The 19,333-nt window shown below is 35.3% G+C and overlaps 1 protein-coding gene across 1 annotated transcript in view; it reads right to left on the reverse strand.

Annotated features, from left to right (window-relative positions):
- CFAP299 (cilia and flagella associated protein 299) overlaps positions 1 to 19,333 on the reverse strand; it is a 522,006-nt gene that overhangs the window by 293,600 nt on the left and 209,073 nt on the right. Inside the window, exon 3 of the mRNA XM_036412612.2 lies at positions 17,493 to 17,583. Coding sequence (XP_036268505.1) covers positions 17,493 to 17,583 — 91 coding nt within the window. The remainder of the gene's footprint in view (positions 1 to 17,492; positions 17,584 to 19,333) is intronic.

Raw genomic sequence — 19,333 nt, forward strand, 5'->3', positions numbered from 1 at the left:
ATATGTGAAAAAATATGATAGTTGCAGGTAAAACATATATCTAAATGGAAACAAAAAAACTGCTGGACAATAACATGGAGTATATACTTTTATGACCTTGGAATATCTAGCATATCTCCATACAGGATAGAAAAGCTTTAGTCATGAAGGAAAAGCATAACAAATTAGACCAGTTTGAATTAAGAACTCTCAAGAGAGCAAAAAGTCAAGGTACAGAGTGGGCGAAGATATTCCCAGACCACATAATCAACAAAAAATTCTTATCTTGAAGGTATGGAAAATGCCTTAAAGATAAGAAAAAGTCAATAAGAAAACAGCAAAAAATAGCGTAGAAAAATGGAAGAGTCCTGAACAGACACTTGTCAGAAGACCATACCCAAACCACTGAGGAAGACCTTTTCAATAATGAGAAAACTGCAAATTTAAGTCACAGTAAGATAACATCACACGCTTATTAAAATATCTAAAATTAAAAATTAAAATACCAAAAATTAGTGAGATTGAAGCAATAGAACCTCTCATAAAGGGTTGCTGGGAATGTCAATTGGCCCAATCACTTTGGAACATATTTAGCATAATCCACTAAAACTGGACATCCATATAGAACCTCATGATCTAATAATTTAAATTGTAAATATAAACCCAAAAGAAACCCATGCACATTTGTACACAAAGACATGTATAAGAACTTTCACAGCACTATTATTCATAACAGGCCAAATTATGAACAGTCCACTGACCATAAATAGTAATATAAAAATTGTGCTATAATGCAACAGAAATCTACAGAAATGACAAGTATATACTTCAACTATACACAACAACATGGGTGACTCTCATGAACCAAATATTGAGTAAAGGAACTCAGACAACATGGTTCTACTTATATAAAATTTCAAAACTGGCAAAAATGTTCTATGATGTTGAAAATCAGAATAGTGGTTATATTTTGGGGGCAGGCGGGACAATAGTGATTAAATGGGCACATAAGGGAATTACTTGATATCGGTAATGTTCTTTCTCTTACTCTGGGTACTGATCAATGAGTTGTTCATCTTTGGTAATGAATGTATAGAGCTGTACATTTAGGAGTTGTGTACTTTTATATGTATGCTATTCTTTTAATTTTAAGAAGTTTTAAGGGTCATTTAAAATTAGGAAGTATCAAGAATAAATCAATCAAAATATTGGAAGTTTAAATAAAGAATGATTGAAGGAATTACAAAGAACTTTAAGAGCCACAGAAAATTTAAAAGGAAAACAAATAAAAGTTATCTTACAAAATCACAGTGTGCGGGGTAGGGGACATGGGGGGTGTGATCAACCAAAGAACTTGTATGCATATATGCATACCTCATGGAGACAATAGTGTGTGTAGGCCTGGGGCAGGGGGAAGGGACTGTTTAGAAGGGATCGATGTGGAAAATAGGGGGACATATGTAATTCTTTCAACAATAAATATATTTTTTAATCAGTGTGACAGCAGCATTATTTTAGATTGTTCCAGACAGCAAGTAACTATAAGAAGGTGAGGCTTTTCCCAGCACTAATTGGTATAACTCTCTAAAATGTAAATAATAACCTACAAGGAAATGAGATATCTATCAGTGGAAAATTTTAAATGATTCTTTCAGAGAAGCTGAAAAAAAGGATTCCTTTATTGGGCAAGTGGCTTAACAAGATACATTCTGCTCTCTGCATTTCTTTGCTATGATTCATGATAAAATTGGTATCAAATATATCTGTCCCTGTCTCCTCCCTCCTTTTCTTCCCCTCTTCCTCTCTCCACAACCTAGTTCTCTCCCCTGACTCCAAAAAGATAATAATAGAAAATCCGCTTTTTTTTTTTTTCCCCTTCAAGTTAGTCACACAAAGACCTACAAGTATGATTGGGCCACTCATCAGAGGCCCAGTGTTGAGGGCTATATACAATATTTCATGCCCTGCCAACTCCATTTCCCATAAAAGAGAAAATATTTTGGAACTGGATCTCCTCCTCCCCAAATATTTTCCCAAGAATCTTGGAGGACTCCACTATCTCAGAAAGCATACAAGAAAATATGTGCATAATTGCCCTTGCAAGATAATAAATATTTCAAATATGATTACAGTTGCCAAAGTGCAGAATCCTTTCTTTTTATGTTTATTATTTATTTTTATTATTTACTAGAGGCCTGGTGCATGACATCAGTGCACTGGGAGGTGTTCCTCAACCTGGCCTGCACCCTCTCACAGTCCAAGCCAGCAGACAGACATTCCCCTTGGGGTCCTTAGCACTGCAGTGAAGGCAGGAGAGGCTTCTGCCACTGCCACTGCGGTTGCCAGCCATGCACTGACCACCAGGGGATAGCTCCTGTGTTGAGTATCTGCCCGTTGGTGGTCAGTGTGCATCATAGCAACAGGTAGCTCCACTGTTTGGTCAATTTGCATATTAGGGTTTTATTATACAGGATTCTTTAGGAGGAAAATAAGTGTTTATCAATAATCCTGAGCCAACAATTCCAAATACCACTTGCAGGTGGCCTGAGGATGGGGTTCACTTGGTGGCAGGGTCATGTCCCACTTTCTTCACCTGTCTCTTCAGCCACAGAATCTGATGCATTAATCCTGGTTGTTGAGGCTGAAGCTTCAAGCTGCTCCAACTTGTTGAATAGCTCACCCGCACCAGCTCCTACTCCATGTTTTTCTTGCATCTGATGGCACTGAAAGTCCATGCATATCCCTTAGCCAAAGCAACCACCTTCTCCAGAAACAGCCCTCCTCCCTCTCAGGTTCTGGTAATCATCTCTTTTGCTGGATAATTGGAAAAGGGTACCTTGAGCTTCCTTCTTTACCTTCCTTTGATGGTATTCCATGACAAATTGCAATGAGACAGCGAATGACAAGAAGAGTGTTACCACTATAATCACAAATACTGCCACATTGAGTTTGTTGTTATATTCACATCCTGAAGCTTCTTGTGTGAGCTCCTTTGACTCCTCCTCTTCCTCTTCACCTTGAACTTCTGGCCTCTCATTTTCCCATTGACCCATGTCCCACTCTGACTTGGAGACCTTCACTCTGCTGCACACTGAGAAGTTTCACCAGGAGGCCACAGTGCGTGTCTGTCAGACAGTCAGTGTGGCAATGCAGTTAGATGTCATGTGGCTCCTGCCCACAGTTTTAACATTATTTCTAACTTGGCAGAGGCAGCAGGCCCAATGGCTAGGTTTGATTAGTTTTTCCAATTCAAGGGTCATCGTGAGGATGCTCTCTACTGTTTAGTGACACTAGCATTGTTCCCATGTCTGAATATTTGAATGATGTGCATTAGGAAGATATGTATCTTCAACAGTTGCCAGAGGATTACAACTGAGAATCAACTTGTGTAAAAACTGCCTTCTATGCCAGGCCTGAACCTTCCCAAGGCTCAGTTTTGTGATTAAATATCAATCAAGATTTAAATACTGGAGGGACAGCAGGCCTTCACATGAATCCTTAGTAATTCTCTAAAATTATTTTCACTGAGAATTTGTTTCTCAGTAAAGGAAGAAAAGGGCCAGACAGCTCAGGAAAAAGAGAAGACACAAATTACCAACATCATGAGTGTGAGTATAGATCGCTACAGATCTTACAGATAAAAATTATAAGGGACTATTATAAATAAATTTATACAATAAATTATAAGCCCCAATACAAAGTAGGAATTCAATAAAAGTTGACTATTTTATAATTGTTAACATTGAAAAGGCTCTATAGTGGTCAAATATGAAGAGAAGTAAAGGTTTCTAAAAAGAGAATGACATTAACTGATCCTTTTGAGACTTCTTCCATCTCTCTAGATTAAAAGAATGTATTTGGCCCACATGCCAAAGCGAGCTGGTAATTGTGCAATCTTGACTGTGTTTGAAAACATTGGTTGAGATCAGGGCCCTCCCCTTAAGCCTCTCTACCTGTGAATATAGAAACCAGCAATGGTCAGACATGCAGAATTGGTCCAAAGAGCACCTGGCCACGTACCTAGCAACGTATGCACTGTTTTTCTCATTTAAAGTAACATAACCCTGTGTTGACCCAGTTGTGAAATAGATCTTTCCCCTGGGACTCTCAGTTGGGGCAGGGAAGAGGGGGAAGAATGGGAAAGAGGGGGATATGGGCTGATAAATGATGATGCAAGGAGACTTGGCTTATAGAGTTGAACCTACAATACAGTGTACAGATGATGTGTTGTGGAATTGTGCACCTGAAGCCTATATAATTTTGTTAGCTAGAGTCACCCCAATAAACTCAATAAAAAAATGAGAAAGATGTGTTTCCTTTTTGGTTACAGAATCTAAATAAACAGAATACAGCTTCAAAAGCTTGGCTGTCAAGAGCACTTAATTCCCCACATACCTGAGTTAAGGAGGAAAAGAAAATTTGATAGGATTGCTAAATTTCTGTTTGTGATCTAAACCTTGTTGAGAGCATAAATACCAACCTCTTGAAGTACTAAATTATATTCAATTGGAAAAATTTTAAGACTTTTAAATATGATGCAACATAATAGCACAAACATTCAATTAGAATTGTTAGATATTACAACATTTTCCCAAATTCATCACATTTTGAAAATTAGGTTGAGCAATAATGTTCATAAATTCTAAAAAGTACTAATTGTTTCTTCCCTCTTATTTTTCTGAAGGTCAGCTGTGTAATTTATTACAGTATAGTCAACATCTTTTCTGACAGTTACTTTTCATTGGAATCTTCTTTATGAGGTTTTCTGTTAATAGTAGGAGTTGAAACTATTTGTTGACAGAAGAGTCATTTAATTCATTCATTTCTAATAATATAGTTCATGTATCAAAATATTTATTTTCCCTTGTTGGTTATATATCATTCACTATATGAAAGCCATTGTGTTTGTTAACATTAGGCAGATAGAAGTTTTTTTCTTAAAATTTGGACAGTATTTCTGCTGTTCAATCTAATTAGCATATTAACTCTTTATTATATAGGATATATTTTTAATAAAAGTTATCTGGTGCGACTGATTACCCACACCATTCTTTTTTTTCAGTCTTCCCACTATTTTTTGAAATTTAAATGATACTCATTTAATAAGATCACTAAGGGCCTTAATTAAGAAGTAATTTTTCTGTGACCAACTATTTTACTTATGACACAGTGATAATATAAATATGCATATGTGGGAGATGACAGAATCAACTGGTAATTTGTCAATCATATTCCCCTTTCCTCCGGGCACTCAACTAGACTACATTCCCAGTCTTCCCACACAGATGTAGCCACATGACTGAGTCCCAGAATTGGAAGAGAATGTTGTAACCACACTTCCAGGCTAGACCCATAAAGGACCTTCTGCATGATTCTCCTCTTTTACTTCCCTGAGCTCATTCTCAATATTCAGAAAAATTTCAGAGGCTGTGTAATAAAGATTAATAGAGCTTTTCTATCAATTTAGTTCCCTGAATGAGTACATGAAACAGAAAAAGCCCTACTGTGTGTTTAACATGGACAAGCACCTGAGCAAGAAGTGAGAGAGCATTACAGTTTTATTAGTAAACCATGAATATTTGTTTTGCTTTCTTATAAAGCTCACTTTACAATAATCAACATAGTATTTCATCTATTTATATTACACAAGATCATAATCCATTATGTGAAATCTTTGGAGCTGGAATTGTTTTAGAACTCAGAATATTTGGATATTGGTAAGGTAATATGGTAGATAAACATATATTAATCAACAATCCCAGGCAAGCCCAGGATATCACCCAATAACCAAACACATTAATTTGTCTGCAGTGAACTAAAAGGATAGTCACAATAAATGAAATAAAGTCTATAAATAATCTCATGTCAAGTAAGGTTCATTGACAAACTACTTTTCTGAGACTTTAAAAAAGTCTGGTTTTTTAGAACTTTGTGGATTTTAGATTGCTGGTTAGGGGATGTGGACTTTAAAGGTCACATAAACTTTTCTTATCAGTGCATTTGTTGTGAGTAAGCCAATGGGCTTTTTTTTTTTTTTAAATCATTTTTAGTTCATTTTCATTTATGAAGAGGAGCAATCTAAACTATCTTAGGGTATTCACACCTCTATTAATGTCTAACCAAACCTACTACATTTCACTATTAGACAAATATCCAAAGTAACTTGTTTGATTGAACATTGGGAATAAAATAACTCCATAATATATCAAAGGGATTCATTTTTTAAATTTTAGTGATCTTATATCAACTTTACTCTTTCTATAGTCTACAAATAACCCAAATCAGCCAAAAAAATGTGCACTATATTAGAAAATACATAGTATTCAGAAAGTAATAAACTGTATCTCCATTCATTATGATGGTAATTATTACTCATTATAATCACCATTTACAATATATATTATGTAGATGCACTCAGACATAATGCTGGTTGCTCACTTATAAGTAGATTAATGGGCTTGATTTTGTCAATTCAAAGAATGTGTACTAATGTATATAAGATTTAAATGGAAAAGCTTAAATACATGCAAAATTTCTGGACCGAAAAACATGCTTGGGCTTCTGATTATTTGTAAATGAAGCTGCCTTTGCAGTGTAATACATTACTTCAAATGACCATGAACACGGGACACTAAAGAAATAAACTTTCATATAGAAATGACTGATAAAACAAGATACTAAAGAAATAATTAAACCTTCAGACAAAAATGACTGGTTCACTTAAATATCTTAAAAAATATTTCTGTCTACATAAGAATACATTATTGAGAGTGTGACACTCATTTCTTTCAAAGATGGCCAAAACTAAACTTGTGTATCTGCGGTGCATGGGGGTGGTAGCCCTCCTGGATCCCCTTTCCCAGGCTGGTAGGAGGCTCCAGATGCTGCAGGTGCTAAAGGCTAAGGGCTCACACCTGCACTCTCCTCAGCAAGGATTGCCCTTAGCTGACAGGAGTCACTGGGCTCCCTGCTCCCTCAGCCCCTGTGGCAGCGGATGATTAATTGGTGGAGGCGGGAAAGGTGCAGAAGAGTGTGTAGAAGCACATCCCCCTTGCCTGAAGGCAGAACAAACTGATACCATTCATGCTCCAAAGCTCCCTGGGTGATCAGGCTGAGGCCAGCTTTCCACTGAAACCACCTGCTCACACAGGGAGCTCTGAAGCATGAACGAAATCAGTCTGACTTCTATACTATTATGCGTCCCTCATGCCCAGAGCAGATTTCTTTCACAAGCGAGGACTTTCTCACTAAATCACTTGCCCTAAAAGCTGCATCGTAGGCTATGCTTCTAGAAAACCGGACCGAGCAGACCATATTTATAAGTGATTGAACACCTACTAAGAATTAGGGTTATCTGTGCTTTAAACATGACTTAATTTTATTCCAAAAATATCTTAGCTGTATGGTAGCTATTATCCCTATATTATGGGTATGGAAACTCAGACTCTGCAGAGTTGAGGAACTTGTAGTTAGCTCGTGGTAAGTGGGAGATCCAAGAATCAAACTCAGATTAATATGATTCCATAAACTCCCCTCTACAGAATTTCTCACTGCCTCTGTATCATATTTTTAACCAGGAAGTAAAAAAAAAAAAATTAAAGATCTACTCAACTATATGTTTTTAGTGAAATGGAAGTTGATGTACATTTTCTTTTCCACAAACATTGATGTAATTTGTTTTAAATGAAGGTAAGATTGTATGAGTCATATCATTTCCATAAGGGTTTATTAGTGGACAAGCATGGGTTCCATTAAAAAGGAAACAAACATCTGTATAATACCTTCATTTTCTTAAATGGGAACATTTTATAGAAGTTGGAAAACAGCAAGGAAGGGAAATGATCATGTCAGCACAATGTTTGCTGGTCATATACAACGCAATCTTATGTTTCATAGAGATTTCAACACAGGAAATGGGTATATTAGGAACTGCCTAATTCATAGGTTTTCCTGACCCACGTACAGTGGTTTCTTTGAATGACTGAAGAAAAAGCCCAAGCAGTACATTTATACCAGCTTCAATAATGCATATTTCAAAGCCCAAAGTAGTCAGCCATCTAACTGTTTACATAGTCAACATTCAGTGGGAAAATAAGTGTCAACAGGTTCCACTTTCCCAGCCCAGAACAGCATATGACCTTCCATTACAATCCTCATCATAAGTCTCTGATTAGGAAGGGAATATTTTATATTTGTTTTCTTCCACTCAATAAATCTTGGCTCTTAGTTTGCTACCATCTGAAAAATAACAACTTCACCAACCCCACCCTACACTAAAAAGAGTTACATAATCATACTACCTTAGAAACACTATAGGAAGGGCCCATGTCTTTTCCATCAATGTTTATGGCAATAACAAAGTGGTTTGCAAAGAGCAGAACATTAATAAAATGGAATGTGATTTCCCATAATATAAAAATTTCATAACATAAAGTGTGTTTTTTTTTCCTCAATATTGTAGTTGCTATGATTTCTTGCCAATGACCAATAATCTTTAGATCCCTAATAAAATCTATAAGTATCTCATTGTCTCAGGGAACCCATTCAGCCATCTTTTCTAAAGGAAGGCTCAAAATTGTTCAATGCTTCACTTAAAAATTATCAATTAAAGGCTTGGCTTGTGTGACTCAGTTGATTGAGCATTGTCTCATATACCGAAAGTTTGCCTGATCCTTTCCAGAACAGGGCACATGCCTGGGTTTTGGGCTCAACCCCCAGTATTGGGTGTGCAGGAGGCAGCAGATAAATGTCTCCCTTTCTCTTTCTCTCTCTCTTTTTCCTTCCCCATTCCTTCCTATCTCTCTAAAATTAATAAAAACATATTTTTAAAAAGTTATCAATAAAAGTATTGCATATTTTCCAAACTACTTTATTCACAGTTATAGCTCTATTAATGTTATAATTATTTTAGTGCTGAAATCAGATTATTTATTAAATACTTGTGATGCATCAGGTAGTATGTCAAGTGTTTAATCTACATTTTCTGTTAAATACTCAATATTAACATGAGAATACTCTTAATCCCTACATTGCAGAGCAGGACATTATAGCTTTCAAAACTTGTATAGTCTTCTTGTGATCTGTAATATGGGCTAAATTATGAATCTGGAACATGAATCTAGTTACCATTTACCTTCAACTTCTATGCTCTTAACTACTGAACCACACTAAATCTTCTAAATCAAAATCAAACTTCTCTTCCCATTAATTAATTTATAATATTGAATCCCAAAAATATTCCTTCTCTCCATTTCCTACATCAACACAAAGAATACAGTTTGTAATTATCTCCTAAATTACTCAAATCCATCTTTTCCCCACTATTCATTCAGTCATTTCTTTATCCAGCCTTTAATTATCTATTAGAGGCTCAATGCATGAATTTCGTGCACCAGGGTGGGAGGGGGTCTGCTCAGCCTGCATCTTCTCCAATCCGGAATCCCTCAGGGATTGTCCGATTATACATAACCAGAATATTTTTGTGTTGTTTCTTCATAGCATCTATCACAATTGCAATTTTGCTTTATTTGTATGCTTACTTGATTATACGATTTCTTTCCCAAGCAACTTTAAGCTTCATATACATTCGCTATCTATAGTAGCTCCCAAAGTTAGTGCAGTGCTTGTACAGAACCAGTTATCACCATAACAAATAACTGAATAAATTAATAAGCTGATGGTCAGAAAGATCCAGGCCTCTGATTTGGCAGAAAGAAGCATATATTCAGTGAGTTCATGGTTCTGAATGATTCACCAAGGGAAAATGTGTACAGTGGAAGAGATGGGATGCAGGCCAAGTGGGGGTTAAGAGTTCAGCCCAAGATAGAGATTGAATCAAAATAAAGTAGGAAAACTATAAGATATTTATGTCACAGATACCAATATAGGAAAGAAAATAGGTTGACAAACTATATAAATACCTTAGAGTAGTTTAGAAAGAAATTGGAAATTATCATCTCAGAATAACCCATTTTACCTCTTTATTCTAATTTCCTATGTAATCTTTTCATCGTACAGTCACCACATATTAGCCTCTAAAATTCTCCTTAGTCTCTATCATAGACATAAAATATTCTCAAGATGTTATATCTTCATTCAAGCATCCTTTGTACCATTTCTATTAAGATATTTCTGGAAGTTGCAAGAAAAAAAATATTCTTAACCTCTGCTTCATTTAAATACTTGATTATTTTGACATTTTCACTGATTTTTCTGAGAAAATGCATTTTGCAGTATCTTATTTATTAACACAATGAACTCAGTTCTCTGTGCATTTTCTGACATATGTCTGCAGTGCTGTGATTTGCAACACTCATATTTTATAAGCACATATAACTGCTACTCAAAGAATAAAAATTTTTGAAAATCTACTTCCTGGATGAATTTCTGGATAGCTAGAACCAGACCTGTTTAATGTGCTTTTCCAAGCACTTGTCATAAACATACACTTAATGAATGCCTAACTATGGTGGTAGTGTTGAAAATTTCATGGCATGAACATTCAGAAAACAATAAATCTGCTTGCAAATGAGAAAATGTTTAATCATTTTAGAATTTAAAAATATGAAATACATGAGGCATGAAATAGAAATGTATTCATACTAACACTTAAAATAAAATTAAGTATAATAGTTATATTATTAATATTATGAAAAACTTCATTGTGCCTATGATTTGAAGTACTACATAATCCTTTTAAATATTTTTGTACATGCATTGCACAGAAGGCTCAATATTTTGTCTAAAATGAATGCATAGAACATCATAGTCATTTAAAACAGTATTTTCAAAAGGAGGTAAAGAAAGAAATGTAGATGTGTGTATATATAATGCTTATATATGTATGTATTAATAAGTACATATTCTGAGTGGCCAGATTATTATGATCTCTGACCACATAATAATCTGCCACTCAGTGTGTGTGTGTGTGTGTGTGTGTGTATATATATATATATATATATATATATATATATAGACCTGGTGCATGAATTCGTGCATGGGTGGGGTCTGGCCAGCCTGGCCAGGGGGAGGGGACATGGGCAGTTGACCGGCCTGCCTGCTGGTCGAATTCCTGGGAGAGGGGACAATTTGCATATTAGCCTTTTATTATATAGGATATACACTGTGTGACCAAATTATTATGTGTTTAGAGACCATAATAATCTGGCCACTCAGTGTATATTAATACACAGATGTATATGAATACATACTTATATATACTATTTATTATATAGCGTTGGGCAAAGGTAGTTTTATAGTTGTTCACATGGAAAATAATACGATTAATAATAATAATAATACAAAATAAATATTTCATGTACCTACAACTGTGAACCTACTTTTGTCTCACCTGTATATGAACTTCAGAGGTATTCATTAAGTAATATTGATTCTTATATTAAATTAGGATAAATCTGAATTAGTTACAAGTTCTTTTAAAACATAATTTAATCTAAACAATATCTATGACAACTGACCCTTTGAACCACTGAAAGTTTTAAGGAGGTACATTTTCAAGAATGTTTATTCTTTGAGTAGCAGTTATGTAAGCTTTTAAAATTTTTATGAAACTCTGTTCCCTCCCAGGGCACAGTCTGAGACTACATGTCCAAGCAGTAGCTTTGTGGGAATAGTATCAACAAGCAAATAATCCTATAGTTTAGCTATTTAAAATATGGGGAGGGACCAGAGGGGATGGGAACAGAGAGGAGTACTATTTTCCAGAGTGTCAGGCTCCATAGCAGAATAAAGTTAAGGCTAATGGAGAAAACTAATAACTTAATTTTGCAATTAGGGAGAAAGAAGGCATCTAGATCAAGATTCAATTATACAAAATAGCATTTGCAACTTTACTTAAAATATAAAATTAAAAACACTATGTGTGGGAAACTAAATCTAATCTTCTAATTTCCTAGATACATTTAAATAAAATTACCTGGGAATATTATTGAATTAGTCCTTCAAGCCTTATTGGTCATGCAGGTCAACTACGTCAATTCTGAAACCATATCATAATCTTTTTAGCATGTATTCTTAATGAGATGAATTAAAAAGAGCAGCAAATGTGCTCTGGATAGAAGTTCTCCCCTTATTTTGCACTCACACATTACATAGAGAAGCCCTAATGCTTAGAAAATAGTCACTTCACTTGGAGATTTTGGGCCTCATAAAATTCACATTAATTTTTGCTGACAGCAAATTAATATAAATTCAAATCTCATGAACATTGCATATTTGATAGGACTGCTTTTTTAAAAAAAGGCATATCCATTTAGCAAATGGTTTTTAAGTAAGATTTTGATCCTAATAATTAGATCTTTCTAAATACGTTGTATTGTATTGTAGTTTTCTATAAAACTACTTGGGGTCTGTTTTGATACAAGAATAGGAAATAGAAAATTAAGCTGGAAATGCTGCCTTTGATACAAAGATGTGTATACTGCTGCTGATTATAATACATCAAATTCAAAGACCTGAAAAAAATGGCTATTCTATCTAATAAAAGAGTAATATGTAAATTGACCATCACTCCAACACATAAGATGGCTGCTCCCATGTGGTCAAAGATGGCTGCCCCCATGTGGACAAAAGATGGCCACCACAGGATGGCTGGCAGGGGAGGGCAGTTGTGGGTGATAAGCCCAGCAGGGGAGGGCAATTGGGAGTGACCAGGCTGACAAGGGAGGGGTAGTTAGGGGTGACTGGGCCAGCAAGAGAGGGAAGTTAAGGGTGATCAGGCCCGCAGAAGAGGGCAGTTAGGGATGACCAGGCCTGCAGTGGAGGACAGTTAGGAGCAAGCAGTTGGGAGCACCAGTCCTGGATTGTGAAAGGGATGTCCGACTGCCCGTTTAGGCCCGATCTGTGGTCTAAAGAGACAGTTGGACATCCCTTAAGGGGTCCCAGATTGGAGAGGGTGAAGGCTGGGCTAAGGAACACCCCCTCCCACCCCTGTGCATACATTTCGTGCATAGGGCCCCTAGTATATTGTATTTAAAGTTATCAAGCAATGAGACTGACAAGATTCCAGTTTCCCAATCAGTGACCATAATCCCAACATTAGATGGTAACTACTTAGCATTAGGAATAAAAGTTAAATTTAGGGCCTTCTCCGTGGGTTAAAAAAAAAAAATCATGAGGATGTATTTTAACATTTGGAAGGACAATGCATTGAAAATAGATATAAAATTGCTGCCGAGCTATCTCATCTTCCCAAATCCAGATCCACCAGACGACTTAGCAGAAGTGCCTATCACCGCCTTCTTTCCAGCTGCAATCACACTAGAAGCTTATGCTCCTCTCAAAGGCAAACCCTTTTATAGTGCTCTGGATCCCACCCTCCTTTTAAGAAATTCTCTCCATAAAGCTTTCCCTTTCTCTCCTACACCATCAATACCTCTCTGCCTACTTGATCACTCTCATTAACGAAAGACACAGGCTAATATTAATCCTTCTTAAAATAAAACAAAACAACTTCCTGGACTCCAAGCCCACACCAGCTGTTGCACAGTGTTTACACTATACTTCATTGCAAATTAATTCCTCAAAAATAATTGGTTCTCCTTATCTTCATTTATATACTTTTTTGTTCTCTCTACCTACTCCAATGAAACATTTAACCACAACCGTCCACTGAAACAGCCCTTACCATGGTTTATCGAGCCATAAACAATAGCAAATCAATTTTGGTGGGTTGAGTTGTGTAAACCCAAAAGAGATGTTGAGGTCTTAACTCCTGGAACCTGTGAATATAACCTTATTTGGAAATAGCTCTTTGTTACATGTAATAAAATTAAGATGGATTCATATTCCATTGGGGAGAAAGGGTCATCCAATATGCTCTTCTTTTTAAGAGCAGAAGACAGACAGGGAGAATGCCATGTAATGATGGAGGCAGAGATGAGAATGATGTTTCTATAAACCAAGACATCCCAGTGATGGCTGGCAAAGCTAAGGCAAAGGCATAAGACAGATTCTCTCCTAGGTCCTTCAGAGAGAGCATGGTTCTGCTGACACAATGATTTCCCACTTCTAATCTCCAGAACTGTGAGGCAATCAATTTCCTTTGTTTTAAACCACCCAGTTTGTAGTAAGTGGTTATGGCAGCCATGGGAAACTACATATCATCATACTTAACCTGTCAGAAGCATTTGAGATGCTGAGCATTCATTCTTTGGAAATTTTTTCTTTTACCATATTTGTAGCATCACTTTCATTTGATTTTCCTCATACCTACTACTTCCCAGTATCGCTGTCTGTCCCTTCCACACATCCAGATCTTGAAATGTTGGAATATCCTAAAGATTTTTCATAGGACTTCAACCTTTTTACCTATATTCTCTGCCTAGTAAACTTTTGCAAGTCCATGACTTTACATTACATTTAGACAATGAGAACTTTCTATTTAGATTTATATTCCAACCAAGACATCCCCCCTAGGGTCCAGACCAATATATGTAAATGACCAATCAACTTCTCCACTTGGATATCAGATAGACGTCAAAAATTAATATTGCCAAAGCAGAAGTATTTCATTATTGATTCCTGAAATCAGCACTCCTCCAGAGTTCCCTTGAAAAAGTGTCACCATCATCCATCCACCTGCTTGTTCAAGCCAAAAACCTAGAAATCATCCGATGTCCTTTTTAATATTTCATATGCAATCCATCAGTCCTGTCTGATCTTTTTACAAAACATGGATATGATGTTTCCCTCCATTTCAACCATTACCATCCTGTTTTAAACATCATCTCTTGCTGGCTAGTTACAAGAGCTTTCTAACTTCTCCTGCCTCTGCTCTAATTCTCTTTCCTACATCTCCATCCCACCTGGCAGCTGGGAGATCCATCTTTTGGCAGTGTAAACTAGATCAGGTCACTTCTTCACTTAAGACCACCCATTGACTCTCTATTACAATAATAAAATAATAAATATAAAAAATTAAATTGAAATAAGAGAATCAAAATTTCTTAGAACCTATAAGATCTGGCTGCTGACCTCTCTCTGATTGCATCTGTCTTTATCATTACCTTCAATAACTATATTCCAGCCATCCTGGTCTTCTTACCATCTCTTGAATATGCCATGATTTCTTTTATCTCAGGAGAGTTTAATGCACCATTCTTCTAAAATATTTATCAGTGTAAAGTGTTTCTCCCTTCAAATTCCATGGCTATCTTCTCCACGTTTTTAAGTCCTATCAGATATCACCTCCTCAAAGTGATTTTTCTGTGTCCAGTAATTAAATCAACGAAATACACTATTCAATGACTATTTCATTTTCTAGTTTTATGTTCTCCAAAGCATCTTTTCAGAGCTGAAATCAATTGTTCCATGTTAATTTCACTTGTTTTCTGTCTTCCTTTCTAAAATATAAACTCTTGAAGGTCATAAAATCTGTAGTGCCGCAGCAGGTGCACAAGAAATATGTGTTGAGTGATTGAAAAATAGGTGAAAGTTGGGCAAGAAAATACATAAGTGTATCATTTAGGAGGCTGTTATAGTAATTTATTTAAGATATAATAAAGATTTAAATCAATTAAATTATAGTTGAAATCGTGAAAATTGAAATGATTTGACTTATATTTAGGAGAACTAGATAGGAAGTATACCATTGTGGTGAAAAACAAAAAACACGGGCTTACCCTCACTAAAGCTGTTTGCACTTGTTGGTACTAGTGTCTAAGATGAACCATTTTTTCAAACCTATAGAATCTGATTTCCATCCTTATTATGAATGAAATTTGTACTTGTCAAATAATTTTTTAATTATTTTAACTGTCCTGGCCAGTGTTGCCCCATGGTTAGAATGCCAGCCTTCCCACTTAAGGTTGCAGGTTCATTCCCCACCCATGGTTGGGACGTATGTGAAAGGCAACCAGTTTATGTGTCTCTTTCACAATAATGTTTCTTTCTTCCTGTTTCTCCCTTTCTCTCTGCCCCTCCCTTCCTTCTACTTTCTCTGAAAAGCCATGGGGAAAAAAATATCCTCAGGTGAAGATTAACAAAAATAAATAATAATAATAATTTTAAAAAATTATTTTAACTTTTAAATTACAGTTGATATACAACATTGAATCAGTTTCAGGTGTACAACATAGTGATTAGACATTTATATAACTTATGAGGGGAACACTCTAACATTTCTAGTACCCACCTGATAGCATACATAGTTATTACAATATTTTTTTTGCTATATTCCCTATGCTGTACTTTACATCCCTGACTAAATTTATATATATATATATATATATATATATATATATATATATATATATATATATATATATATATATATCCCTGACTAAATTTATATATATATATTGCCAAACACCATAGATTTTTTTTCAATACTTATCCTGCTTAATCATTAATGATCATTTGCTCCCATTTGATAGTCATTATCATGGATTCCTGTGACACTACATTTTTCTGCCTTTCTTCTCATCTTTCTGGCTTATTTTACCATTTAGAGTTAGATAAATTCCAACTTTTTCTATTGTGATTACAAGGCTCTCCAAAGTCCAGTCTCTGCCCAGATTTCCAACTTCACATGTTTAAACCTCACTCAGCCCTCTTCTTTCAAGAAGCTTTCCCAGATTTTAAGTCCAGGTATACAATTATATAGCTAAGATGTGATGTTTTTCTTTGTAAAGTACCTTGACAATTTTTCTGTATGTGAATTTTCAAAGGTCCTAAGAAAAATTCCAACTTTTTTAGTGAGAACACTTTGGTGAAACAGACCTCCATATTCACATTTTTTTTTCCTGTTGCTCTAAATGTTTCATAATGCTACTATGATTATTTTTCTGTAAGTCACTTATAACAGTTTCAGCATACAACTATATTCTTGACTTAGAACATTTTAAGACTCACAGAAGACTTATAATTGATATATTAACAATGAATAAAAGTAAATACATATTCTAAATAATATTAGCAACTTGACATATTTGAAACTGACAAATGTTTTAATAGCATTTAAAAGCAAGAGCATATTCTCCTTGGATTATTCAAAATCATGTCATTTATTATATGGTTTCTATCACAGCCCCCAAGGTAGGACTACAGGGCAGACTCTATGACTATCTTCTAGAGGTAACATGAAATCAGGTAGGTAGGGGCACAACATGGGAACCAGTGGATGATATGACTTGGAGAAGTCTACTTGGAGAAGTGGTTGAGCTGAAAAGCAGTAGGGAATTTCAATGAAGGATTAACACAGAGTTGGGGGTGACAACCATCTGCCAAGTATACATATTTTATCTGCAATAGATATACAGAATCCTTTTTTTTTTCTTCACAATTTGGCTACTTGGACAGATATAAATTAGAATAAAAATGTTCTACATATATGCTTATAATACATAAATAATAAAAAGCCATATTATAGCCCTCATGAATTACCTTTGAGGAAGACATTAAAAATTATCTTATTAACTAACTATGTTAGTATGTTATATACTAGCTATGCCATTAGTGTACACATTTTTTACTTGTTGGATGAATGTACTCACGCTCACTTTCCCATTGCGATTGTCTTCTTCTCTCACTGCCAGAGCTTTCAGAAAATTTTCTTGCAGGTTTTTACCAGCACTTGTTAATGTCCTAGAAAAAGCAGGTCTCCAATTATAATATATTAGATAACAAATATACTTAGAACACTCTGGGGACAAAAATCATGCTTCTTCATTCAAATGAGAATTTTCTTATAACACCAAAACTATATATTACATGTTATATGTAGTCATTATAAATCAGATACAATTATTATAATCTAGATTTCTCAATTTAATTTCATACACTTATAGCCTTCATTTATGAGTAATTGCAGTTAAGTCTACAAGTAATATACATGCCCATATCATGTATATTATGGGGATGAATCTCTCTCATCATTACTCATGCCAGATATAGTGAATTGTATTCACAGGCTCTTTTCATTTGTTTTTGTCACAACATGAAAAGTCAATATATTTACCCTTCACATGGTAACCATAATAGTTTTATTTTTACCCACAGTAATTTTACATTTATTATAATGTAAGTATACTTTATTTATTCACTATAAGAAAATTAAAATACTACACACCTAAGCCAGTTCAGTCATTGGATCTGAGTATTAAGTTTAGCTCTATGATAAAGATAATCAAAGCAAGAAAGAAAACTAGGTTGAATTATCTCTGTCATATAAACAGAAGCATTAAGAATTTAAGATATAAATGCCTTTCTTTAGAACTAAATTTTAAAGGAAATTTATCACAAAAGTCTGAACCCAGCAGCACTGAACCACATAAAGAAGAGTGAGTCCAAGAGTGACTTACAATATAACAAGAGTGACAAACAATCCTTTCCTTATATTGCAGATTCCCATATATTCAACAAATCTTTTTATTATTTGACTATTATGTACCATGAATTATGACAGACACTAAAATGAATGAGAGAAATATAATTTATAATTCCTGCTCTCACAGTGCCTGTGGTCTCATAGAGGTGCTGGATACATAAACATTATAATGTCACACTATGAGATAACTATAATAGAGATAGGCATACATATCAGAGGAGTTAAAAGATCTATACTATCTATTCAAGCAAAAGTCACTTAATCTTAAGTTTTAAAGCAACTGTCAAACTAAATGTTAAAAGATGAGACACACCAAGCCGGTGTGGCTCAGTGATTGAGTGTAGACCTGTGAACCAGGAGATCGGGGTTTGACTCCTGGTCAGGACACATGCCTGGGTTGCAGGCTCGATCCCCAATGTGGGGCATGCAAGAGGCAGCCAATTGATTATTCTCTTTCATCATTGATGTTTCTATCTTTCTCTTCCTCTCCTTTCCTCTCTGAAATCAATGAAATTGTATTAAAAAAAAAAAAAAAAAGATGAGTCAAGATTAGCTAAATTGGGGCAGGAATAAGGGTAGCAGATGAAGAGAGGTTATCGGTAACTACAAAGGAAATCAAAAATAGACACATAAAACTGCAGGGCGCCCTTAAGTAATCACAAAGCAGTCAGAAAGTAAGTGCGGGAAGTGAGGGAGAAACTGTACAATATTAATGAAAGCTAACATTTTAAAAGACATACTGTTATAAGCATTTAGGTAAGCCACACAGCTGGTAGGAGCAGAACCTGTATTCAAGCCTAGGTGGTCTGGTTCTAGAACTCATTCTCATAACCCCGGGATGTGCTGCCCTTCCTCGAAGGCCCAGATGCTACTTTAAGGACCAGAAAATGCCGAACCACGAAGGTCTTATGCAAGGAATTTAAAATGTCAAGTTTGTGTTTTAGAAAGAATATTCAGTAGCTATGAGAAATATAGCCTGGAGAACAGTAACACTGGAAGGATTAGTTA

The sequence above is a fragment of the Pipistrellus kuhlii genome, unplaced genomic scaffold (genome assembly GCF_014108245.1).
Source record: "Pipistrellus kuhlii isolate mPipKuh1 unplaced genomic scaffold, mPipKuh1.p scaffold_m20_p_1, whole genome shotgun sequence".
Lineage (NCBI taxonomy): Eukaryota > Metazoa > Chordata > Mammalia > Chiroptera > Vespertilionidae > Pipistrellus > Pipistrellus kuhlii.